Source organism: Lutra lutra, chromosome 2 (assembly GCF_902655055.1).
Source record: "Lutra lutra chromosome 2, mLutLut1.2, whole genome shotgun sequence".
Lineage (NCBI taxonomy): Eukaryota > Metazoa > Chordata > Mammalia > Carnivora > Mustelidae > Lutra > Lutra lutra.
Window position 1 is genome coordinate 138376833 of NC_062279.1, and position 12290 is coordinate 138389122.

Below are 12290 nucleotides of genomic sequence, written 5' to 3' on the forward strand. Positions count from 1 at the left end.
CTCCTTTATGAGGAAACCAGTCCTACTGGGTCAGGATGCCAATCTACTCCAAATGACCTCATCTTAAATAATGATGTCTGTAATAACCCATATCCAAATAAGGCCACATTCAGAGGTACTCAGGGTTAGGACTTCAACATATGAATTTTCAAGGGGACATGATACAACCCATAACACCAGGCAATGGACTAATACTCAGCCATAAAAAGAAAGGGGAATCTCTCCATGAAATGGTATGAGAAAATCTCAAGGTGCAAAAAAACCCCTAACATTCCAAATTATACTACGCTGTACTTTGTGTAAGAAAGGATGAAAAGGACATGCATGTATTTGTGTACGTTCATAAAAATATTGCTGAGGGTTTGCACAGAAATCACTAATGGGTGTCTCTGGGGAAGTACCTGGGTTTCTGGAGGAGAAGGGTAGGAAGGAGAAATTTTAGCATGTAACTTTTTTATACTGCTTGTATTCTGAACCATGAGAATATACATACACACTTGCCTCCCCAGGATTAATTTTTAGCAGGTTTATTTTTTCCTAAACTTACAGGCAAAATAAAATCATATCTGCTTCTTTAAGGTGCTACCCTTAAAGACCAGCTGCCCTCCTTAGATCAGGTATTATCTTAACATCTTTTGTGGAGTTTTTGGTTCCTCGCAGGAAGACATTCTCTATCAAAGAAATTCACCTTTTGCATTTGCCATAAATGTTCGTAATGTTTTTTGTCAGTGGGTTCCTTTCACACATGGGAGATTTAAATGGATGTGTAAAAGCTGCGCGTGGCAGGTGCACTGTCGAGCTGCCAGAGAGGCAGGAGTGAACCTGAGAAATGTGAATTTTCAGCGGTTCCTAGCTATTTCTCACAGTCCCTGGAAAAAGGTCTAAAAGGAACAGCAGCCCTCCCACCGTTCTCATTTTTGGGTCCTACGCAAGAGGGGAGATGTCTTTTTTCCCAGAACTCCTGAATGAAGCTACATCTACCATGATAATCAGCAACAAGCACTTTCCTGGTGCTTACTCTGCAAGTGACAGCCAGAGAAGAATGGCATCTCCAGGAGGAGACCAGCAGCTGGCCTTGGACCAGCAGGTGCCAAAGATGTTCTCAGGACAGAGCATTTCAAAGATGTTAAAGATCCCAGCTTTAAAACTGCCATGCTGTGTGTCCTTGGGCAAATGCTTACCTTCTCTGTTTCCTAACCTATAGAGTGGGGTGATACATAACAGTGACTTCATCGCAGAGCTGTTAAGAAGCAGTATATCTGTATCTATAGGACATATTAATCAAAGCAAACTCTATTTACTTTTATGTGTCCCAGCTCCTGAGAGACACCCCAGATTTGACAGTACTCTAGATCCTCACCTAAACTGCCTGGGAGAGTCACATTTATGTCTGGGTTTATGTCTGATTATTCAACAGAGCATTCTGGGATTCAGCAGAGATGAGACTCCAGTGGGCTGGAATGTGACATTATGAAAAGCAGTCCCCTCGAGCTCCTGTGTGTGCTCTGTGATGACCTGTATCCTAATCCAAATGGGCCACTTCAACAGCCTCTTGCACATCATAGGACTTGTTCAAAAATGGGAATCAGGAGTCCGGCCCCCTCCTTCAGTTCTGCGGAAACAACTAGTCACTGGACTCAGGCACCCATAGGTCGGTGGATAGACCAGGTTCCCCAAAGGATGCTGGCCTGAAAGAAATGAGGACAGGGCTGTAGAGAAGACAAGCATCATGAGTGAAGAAGGTCCTTGCAGAGCCGTGGACCCTGACCAGGGGGGCCAATGGATCCAGATGGAGTGTGAGGCTGTGGTTGGTCTCTGCAAACCAGCCTCCTGGTTTACCTCCCTCTGGGCACCCACATGCATGGGAGAGCGAGGTGTGAGGCACGGAGGGAATGGCTTTCAATAGTGATATGCACCAGAGAGAAAATAAAATACATAAAATAATATGCTAGAGGGAGGGAGAGTGGGGCCCGAGGCCACATTGGCCTATATCAAGCTGTCTTCAGATGTTCTGGATGTTCACTCTCCAGGACAGCTCCTCCTGTCCTGACCATTTAAATGGCATCTATGTTCCAATGGCTCCCGTGTTTCTATGTCCAGCTCTTCTTTCCTGACCTCCAGACTTGCATGTCCAAATACCTAGCCTCTGTGTTAGGGATGTGGTAGATAGAAGAGGCTTCTCAAATGTTAACATCTCCAAACCCAAATTCAGAGTTCCCTGCCCCTCAGGATCTCTTCTCCTGTCTTGCCCATTTCAGTTCATGCGGTGAAAACAGACCTAACTGCATCCCTGATTTTTCTCTTTCTCTCGCACATATGGCAAACATGTCATTTATCATCCGGACTATCACTTTTGAGAGTAAAATGGGGAGTTATTAACAATTAGGCTGGTATAAACTAGGATATATTCTTAAACGCTACATTTAACCCATAGGATTTTAAAATACTGTCCTAATCGGATCCTTCTGACTTCTCACTCACTCTGGTCCAAACCCATCACCTGTCATCGGACTACTGGACTAGCCTCCGACTGGGTTTCTATCTGTTTCCATGTGTATTGCTTGTTGATGCCACTACAGTGCAACCTATGTAAAGCCGGAGTCCTCGTCTATGTAACAAATATGGAAAACAACTTTTCTTTTTTCTAGCACAGAAACTTCTGGAAGACTTGAAAGGGAAGTGTTAAGAGTTGCTGCCTCTGGGGGGCGCTGGAGAAAGGGAGGTTAACAAAGGGAGTTTGAGGTGAGAAAAAATTTTACTTTTAAATACACACCCTTTTGTTTTTTCTTGAAAACTGTGTGCATACGCTATCACCGTTAACTAAAAGCCACTGCTCCATGGGGGATTATCCTCTAAGAAGGCCAGATTCTTCCTCTGTACTCTATTTATATGCTTTCCTTTTCCCATAACTCTGGAGAAAAGATGGGAAAAATATCCCATTTTGTTTCAAACTGTGTCATCTGAGCTAAAAACCCGTATCTAGATTAAAGTCTTTGTGAGTCACAGAAGAATTGAGCTATTTAAATTTGGGGAGATCCTATTTTCTAAGAATTGCCTTATCTATTAAAGGTTAACAACTATCTAATAAGTCACACATATTTTCTCATTCGATACCCCTTGGATGGGGCTGACACGTGATCAGCCTCACTTTACATGTGAGGAAGGACAGGAATAGAAAGGCAAAGGAGAAATTTTTTTCTAAAGGAAATTATATGTTCTTATCCCACCCAGCAAAGGGCCAAAGTACAATGCCGATTTTGATCAGGAAACAGTGCTAACTTTTAACATGATCCCAATTCACTGAGTGGCCCTGAGGGTAACATCTTGCAATCTGAGGGAAGTTAATAAAATGGGAGCTAAGTAAAAACTGAAGACTTACGAACCAACTTCCATACCATTCGCTTCCAATTAGCTTTTCAGAGTATGCATACGCCTACAGACATGCAAATTTGATCTACCTGCACAGAGTGAACTGATGATTAAAATAAGTAATCAACTAATAAATTCAAGCTTAAAATGTCATGCTTGACTCAATTGCCTAATGATGACTTGGACAATCTATAGACTCAAAAATACAGGGTTACCATTTTTATTTATCAGTATCAGATTAGCTAGGTATCCTAGCAATAACTGATTTATATATGTATGTATATTATGCATATAGTTTCTTTTTTTTAAAGATTTTATTTATTTATTTGGCAGTTAGACAGTGAGAGAGGGAACAGAAGCAGGGGGAGTGGGAGAGGGAGAAGCAGGCTTGCCGCTGAGCAGGGAACCAGAGGTGGGGCTAGATCCCAGGACCCTGGGATCATGACCTGAGCTGATGGCAGATGCTTAATGACTGAGCCACCCAGGGGCCCTGTATAGTTTCTTTATATTTGTAAACTTTAGCAACCAGTGAAACTGAACATACTAGTTCTATATTTTTACTGCCTTGTGTCTGGCTGGTAGTAAGTGTCCGCTTAAATCCCAGAATATTCAACAGAAGTGATAAAGTGGACTTGTAAGTAGTCATCAAGGAATCTGCAGGAGAGTAATAATGGGTACTATTCATTGAAAGCTTAAACAGTGATTAGCATGATGTTCAGAGGCTTTGAAAAATAATATACACTAACTCATATAATTTTTACTACAGCCATAAGAGGAAGGTGTATTCCCATTTAGTTCAGAAAGCCAAAACATGAAGAGATTAAGTAATTTGCCCATGTTTGGTAAGCGGTGAAATTGGACTGCTATATAACCACTAAAAATCATGCTTTTTTAAAAAAAAAGATTTTATTTATTTATTTGACAGACAGAGATCACAAATAGGCAGAGAGGCAGGCAGAAAGAGAGGAGGAAGCAGGTTCCCTACAGAGCAGAGAGCCCGAAGCGGGGCTCAATCCCAGGACCTTGGGATCATGACCTGAGCTGACGGCAGAGGCTTTAACCCACTGATCCACCCAGGCGCCCCTAAAAATAATGCTTTAAAGATTATTTAATAACAGGGGAAAATGCTCAGCAACTATTAAAAAGTGGAACACAAAACTTACATGTGTATTTGAATCTCATACATAAACACTTATACAATGACAATTTACCGAATATATAAAACTGCAAGGTAAGTTCCTCAATTGTTAACTCCATGTAGTAATGGGTGATTTGTCTTCTCTTTTAGTATTTTTTTTTTGGAATGCCAAAACTTATTAGAATGAGCATGTATCATCTTGAGAATCAGAAAAGAAGCAGTAACAAAGGTTTTTAGAAATTGTTCCAGAAGCTGTAGCAAATTTAAACAAACCGATTGCCATAAAATAGGAATAGTCAAAGAGTTGTCCTCTTAAAAAACAACCCAGACCTTACTGCCTTGCAGTAAGTTTCTACTAATACTTATAAGAATCAGCTAATACCAGTCTTACTTAAAATGCTCTTGCGCTTGGCTATCCAATAGAACTTTCCATGATGATGGGATGGCTACCTAATGGCAGTGCATATATAGGACATTTGAAATGTAGGTAGTATAACTGAGAAACAGAATTTAAATTTCATTAAAATTAACTTAAATTTGAATGGTCACACATGGCTAGTGGCTACTGTGTTGGACGTTGCAGTTCTAGACTATAAAAAAATGGAGGAAAATTTGCAAATTCCTTTAAAAAAGCCAATATAACTGTTACCTGAATATGATAAAAATGTAAATTGTGGATGAATTTCCACATATGAATATCAGGGTGAAAAATAAATAAAATAGGGCGCCTGGTTAGCTCAGTTGTTGAGTGTCTGCCTTCAGTTCAGGTCGTGATCCCACCATCCTGGGATTGAGCCCCGCATCGGGCTCCCTGCTCCGCAGGGGTTACGCTTCTCCCTCTCCCACTCTGCCTGCTTGTGTTCCTTCTCTGTCTCTCTCTGTCAAATAAATAAATAAAATCTTAAAAATAAATAAATAAAATACAGATACAATCTAGCATGTGTTAGAAGAATAATATGTATGGAAGATTAAGGATGGTCTAATATTGGGAAATCCATTAATATAATACACTCCTACTGGGACGCCTGGGTGGCTCAGTTGGTTAAGCAGCTGCCTTCGGCTCAGGTCATGATCCCAGCGTCCTGGGATCGAGTCCTGCATCGGGCTCCTTGCTTGGCGGGGAGCCTGCTTCTCCCTCTGCCTCTGCCTGCCATTCTGTCTGCCTGTGCTTGCTCTCTCTCCCTCTCTCTCTCTGACAAATAAATAAATAAAATCTTAAAAAAATATATAATACACTCCTACTAACAGATAAGAGAAAAAACTCAGACCACAGCTATTGAAAAGGGATTTGTTAAAATTAAACCTCCATTTCTGATTAAAAACTCTGAATGAAAGAAGACTAACCTGCATTTACATAACACAAGGAAATATATATCTTGACCTAGAAAACTATATGGGAAAATAACAAAATGGAGAAATGATAAAAAAAAAAATCCCATTAAACTCAGGATTTCCCATTAAATGTTTAATGAAGAGAAATATATTCAGTGTTACCACTATTACTTTAGTTGATTTTGGAGGTACAAGCCAATGAAATTAGATAATAGGAAAAAAATAATAGGTCTAAAATTTTGAAAGAAGTAAATTATCACTAACTGTGCATATTACTAATGTAATCCTGATACACCAATATAAACAATCACAAATACTTTGTATGGACCTAAGCTCTGCCATTGGTTCAATTACTAGCACTATTAACAATTAGCTGTGTGACAGTGAGCAAGCTATTTAATCTCTTTGTTTCCTCTGTATAATGGGGACAATACTATCCTACCAAAGGGCTATTAAGACTATTAAGTATGTAAATATATATAGAACTCTTAGAACATGCTTGCATATAATACTATTTAATATTACCATCAGTATTAAAATAATACTAAGGCATGTTATAATCATTACAAAATTATTATGAATTATAAAATATATAAAGTATAAAATATATAGAGTATAATAATGTACAAAATAAAAATACAAAAGTCAAAGTCCTTCCTATATGAAAAAGGATTATTTCATTTATAATAGCAACACAATCATTAAGTACTTAGGAATAAACATATAAAAGTGTGTGATTAAATAAGAATATTAAAAAATGCTAGTAGGGGACAAAAAGAATCATTGAGTAAAGGGCAAACATATACAAAGGAAGATTCAACAATATAAGTTACAAATTATTCTATAAACTTAAAAAACAGATAAAAGTGACTCAAAGTTTATATAAAAATAGACATAAAAAGTGAAGGTAGAACAATAAAGGAAGGTTAGCATGAATAGATATGAGACAATATTATAGTGCCAAAGTACTCAAAATAGTATGGTACTGAAGTCTGAATAGATAGATTCAGAAGATACAGAAGTCTGAGGGCACAGAAATAGAACAAATTCATATTGGTATTTAATACATGCTGAATGGAGATACTGCATATGAGAGGGGGAGATTAATTATTGAATAAATACCAGTTATAAAATCTGGTAGGTAGGCCATCTGAAAAAAATAATGCTGGCTTTCTACTTGATTCTTTATACTAAGGTAAGTTCTCTGTAGATTAAAGACTTAATCATAAAAATTAAATAAAAAGTAGTGGATGGAAATATGAGAGAATGTTTTTCTATAGTCTTGGTCTGTAGAAGATCTTATTATACAAAACTTGGGAGTTATATAAAAGGATAAATTCAGTTATGTAAAACTCCCGAATTTCTGCATGGCAAAAAGCACCACAGAAAAATCAAAGGCAATGACAAATTTGGAAGATAATATTAAATCTTATGTCAGTTAAGTCGTTTGACTAATAGTCTTCTCTTCAATTTCTTTGACTCACACACATCAGTGAAAAAATGACCAACAATTCAATCAAAAAGCGGTCAGATAATATAAGCAGGTATTCCAGAGAAAAAAAATTCACTTTTTCTATTTTACTTGAAGTATTTATTTTTCTATTTTACTTACTACTTTACTGAAAAGATGTCCAACACTATTTGTGATTAGAAAAGTGTGCTGATTCAACCTTTTTGGCAGACTTTGGGCAGTATCTATCATAATTTTATACACACACACACACACACACACACACACACACACACCCCTCATTGCCCTACCTATTAAACTTCCGGAATTTACCTTAGGGGTATACTCACAGATGTGCTCAGTATCACATGTGTTTTTTGTTGTTTTCTCTTTTTGGTAAGAGAAAACATGTTGGTAAGAGAAACTGGTTTAATAAATGTGAAATATGTAGGAAATGAAATGTTATACAGTCATTAAAAATGAGATGGTAGCTGGGATTGAATGTAGAGATGAATAATTCCAAGAAGTGAGAAATAGAGGTACAGAGTTAAGAGTGCTACCATTTGTTTAAAAATACGTGTCTGTAAGCACATAAAATATCCCTGGAAGAGAAGATATTCCAGGAAGATGGCTGGATAACTGAGAGACAGACACAGGAAGGCAATTACTTTTAACTGCACACCATTTTATACCTTTTGCATTTTATACCATATGCATACATTATCCATTCCAAAATTAATTCCTTCTTTTTTTACTAGTTTACGATACTGATTAATTTTATTTATGTATTTATGTATTTATTTATTTATATTAACATATAAGGTATTATTTGCCCCAGGGGTACAGGTCTGTGAATCATCAGGCTTACATATTTCACAGCACTCTTTTTTTTTTTTAAGATTTTATTTATTTATTTGACAGAGAGATCACAAGTAGACAGAGAGGCAGGCAGAGAGAGAGGGGGAAGCAGGCTCCCTGCTGAGCAGAGAGCCTGATGTGGGGCTTGATCCCAGGACCCTGGAATCATGACCTGAGCCGAAGGCAGAGGCTTTAACCCACTGAGCCACCCAGGCGCCCTTCACAGCACTCTTAAAACAGCTTTTACCTTTTTATCTCCTTTTCTTCTTCCATTCGCCAGAAAATCCTGGCTCTTCCCACACAATGCTGCATATTACCACAATCTCAGCTCACTCCCCTTCCTCCTTTTTTTTTACTTGCCTAAATAAATAACTATCCACAAAATGAACAATAGGAATGTGGGACAAAGAAAGCACCTTATGTTACAGAACAATACTAGTAAAACATCAAAATGTGTATTTAGAAAGAGCTGAAAAACTATGTGACGAATGGTAACAATGTTTATCTTGAGTGGGGGTATACCAGGTAATTTTGGTTTTATCCTGGTATTTTCTGTGATTTCCAAGGTTTATATGGCAATATGTATTACTTTTAAAATAATTTTTAATTTTTAAAAAACTTCTTGCTACTCACCTGGTTCCTGTCCCTGGCATTTGCATATCGAAACCTCTGGATATAATAAAAGACCAGCCATGCGAGGGATATGATCATCAGGACGATGAAGGAGATGGAGACAAACACAACCGAAGTGCGGCTCACATATTTCTGCAAGTTCCGGGTTCCGATGGTGATGTACATGGTCACTGTGATGTTCCTTTCCAGCAGGCTTACTATCTCCTTCCCTTTTGGCTCAGGAATCATTATTGCCACGATGTCTTCTACACCTGTTGTGACAGGGACAAGGAGGGGGTAACAAGGGTAAGGTGAGGAGAGAGGGAGAAAATCGTAGTGAAATGTCTAGACAAAGTGATGTATAGCCAAATAATGACCCTACTTTTGACAATTCTATGCCAGAATTAACAGCCGGCTCCAATTCTAAGATCTCACAGCTAGAAAAGGAGTCAAATTCTCAACCTCCTGCAGCTACCTTGTATGTGAGAAAAGAACCTAACTGAATTCATGACCCTTCCCACCTAGCCCAGTTTACAGTTCTCTGGGGCACTTCACAGACACCCAAGGAGGGGAAGAGGCACCTTCTACCCCGTGGGAGAAGGGTAGGATGCCCAATTCTGTGCATTCCCCCTCGAGACACCAGGAATCCTCAAATACAGATCTCTATCATTTCTAAGGCAGTTTTCTCCTACATTGAGTACCTAAAGTAACCCCAAATGGGTTTCTTGACAAGCTCTAATGATTTATAAACATTAATATCATGGTCTCAGAACTATTTCCTACTTATTTTATCGAATTCAACATAAACAGCTTCGGTCTCCTCATACTCAGCAAAGAGAGAAGATGGAGACTGCACAATTTCAAAATTGTTTTACCTCAACTTTTAAATATTCCTCCCCCCATGCCCATTATTTGACAGTCTGAAGCCAAAGTAGCGATTCTGGGGGGTCGAAGTTACCGTTTGTCATTGTCCCTATTCTTTTTTTTTTTTTTAAAGATTTTATTTATTTATTTGACAGAGAGGGAGAGATCACAAGTAGGCAGAGTAGCAGGCAGAGAGAGAGAGGGAAGCAGGCTCCCTGCTGAGCAGAGAGCCCAATGCGGGGCTCCATCCCAGGACCCTGAGATCATGACCTGAGCCGAAGGCAGAGGCTTTAACCCACTGAGCCACCTAGGCTCCCCCATTGTCCCTATTCTTGATGATGCTGTGCAAGGCACAGCCTCCACGGGGAGTCTTCAGTACCGGTATGATACCAGCTCCAAAATGACCAACTCAACATGCCACCGTGGCTGATCCTTGGACTAGAATATTGATTTCAGTTTCACCAGGGTAGGTTCTCTGGTATCACCCCAGTTCATGTTCACAAAGCTCTGGGTGAGCCCTCCTTCCATATGGAAATAGCCCATGACCTGGGGTCATTGCTAATTAAAGAGAGCAAATTTGCAATTAAGATATTGCAGATTCAGGGCAAAATTAAACACCGCTGTAGCTGCTTCAAGTTGGCCTCATTCACGGCTGAGGTTAGTCTGCTGGATGGAACCAGCAGATTACCTTTGCTCAGAGGGATGCAAGCTCTTAGAGGCTACTTAGGGCTTTCACTTGACCTTGATCTCTATGCAAGTTTGCAATTCTAAATTCCTTGCTGGTATTCCACTGAATAAATACTTTAACAGCTAACTACATACAAAGGTATCTGTGTGTACTATATCAATTACCTATTTTTTTAAAATTCCTAAAACTTTTGTATTGGCCCAACTGTAAAATCAGAAAGCCCAAGAGGATTTAGATTTGGCTGTTATTTCTGGGAATTACTGAGACTGATGGACTGAATTTCAATTTTGCAGAATTTACTGACAGTTTTGATGCTCCTTCTCTTTTCATGTTTACTTTGGCTAATGGCTGCTTGTGGTCTGAGGTTTTGTTGAGGGATTAAGGCTACTGACAGGTTTTGTCTCTACAGAAATATGATCTTCTGTGTATACTAGACTAGTCTGGCCTGGTGAGGCTCATCCCAGTGCTGTAGCTATTTTATAGGTAGTATATTCTAGTAGTGGTAGGATAATAATTTTTCATTTAATTTACTTCCTTATTTATATTTTTAAAACATGTCTACTCAGGACTCTAGAATTCGGTTTTTGTGGATGGGATTTTGGGGTTATTTACAAAAGATGTCGTATGCTCAGACTTGCACACATTCCACAGTTTTCATTCCTAGTTCAGTCATTTTTATTATTTACTTTTATTGAAGCACGGTGTTACCGTACGACACAGCGATCTGATAGTTCAATGCCATACATGATGCTTTGCCCACCATGAGAAGGCTTTTACATTTTTTGGTAGTCAAATTTTATGAACATAATCCCATATGGCTTCCGGTTTTGATTCTCTGCTTAGAAAGCTCTTCTTCACTCAAGAGGATAGCAAGACTCATCAAAAATTGCTTCTCAAAACACAGTTTTATGTTTTACATTTAAATCTTAACCCAAATACGATTTAGTAACAAAACAATATTTACTGCGCTCTTACAATGTGATGGGCAGAAAGGAGACAGATAGGATGCAGTTGGTTTTCCCCCTAAATTCTCAGATATGATTGGATTGACTTTTGGACTTTGTTTTACAGTAAGGTTGGCCTTTCTTTCGCTAAACCCATCGCAGGATGCTTTAGTTGTGTAACTTTTAACATCTTTATTCTCTGGCGGCCTGTCTTCATTCATTCTCCTCCATACACTTTTCCCACTCTCTGCTTATGCATTAAAGACCATAGAGCCTAACAGTGAAGAGTCAAAGCCCAGCTCTACACTTTAAAAACAGGCAACCAGGGGCTCTTGGGTGGCTCAATGGGTTAAGCGTCTGACTTTGGCTCAGGTCATGAACTCAGGGTCCTGGGATCAAGCCCGGTGGCGTCCAGCGCTGCGCGCAGTGGGGAGTCTGTTTGTCCCTCTGTCCCTCCTCCCACTCATGCTCTCCGTCTCTCAAATAAATAAAATCTTTATTTTTTTAATTTAAATTCGGTTAGCTAACATATAGTACATCATTAGTTTTTGATGTAGTGTTCAAGAATTCATTAGTTGTGTATAACAAAAATAAATAAATAAAAATAGGCAACCAAATTTTGGATATCCACAAAGTTTTAAATCACTCCTCATCCATTTTTAGGGACCTGAGAAAATACTTTCTGCTCCTGTAAGGCAAAGTTAAGTGACCATTTTAAAGCATTTAAACTTAAGTGTTTAGTCAACATTGCCCACATTGTTCGTACTATTGGTGTACCTTCACGATAGACAACAGCCACTTGGAAGGAGAAACAGTAAAAGTGGCAATAGAGCAGTTCTATTCATCTAGACCTCAACTTTATTCATCTTTCTAGGGCTGATGATGGTTTAAAAAAAAATGGATGGGGGCGCCTGGGTGGCTCAGTGGGTTAAGCCTCTGCCTTCCACTCAGGTCATGATCTCAGGATTCTGGGATCGAGCCCCACATTGGGCTCTCTGCTCGGCAGGGAGCCTGCTTCCTCCTTTTTCTCTCTCT

The 12290-nt window shown here is 39.0% G+C and overlaps 1 protein-coding gene across 2 annotated transcripts in view; it reads right to left on the reverse strand.

Moving 5' to 3' along the window:
- RNF150 (ring finger protein 150) overlaps positions 1-12290 on the reverse strand; it is a 277312-nt gene that overhangs the window by 103896 nt on the left and 161126 nt on the right. For both annotated transcript variants that reach the window (XM_047718513.1, XM_047718515.1), the window contains exon 2: positions 8781-9031. In XM_047718513.1, the coding sequence (XP_047574469.1) occupies positions 8781-9031 (251 nt within the window). The remainder of the gene's footprint in view (positions 1-8780; positions 9032-12290) is intronic.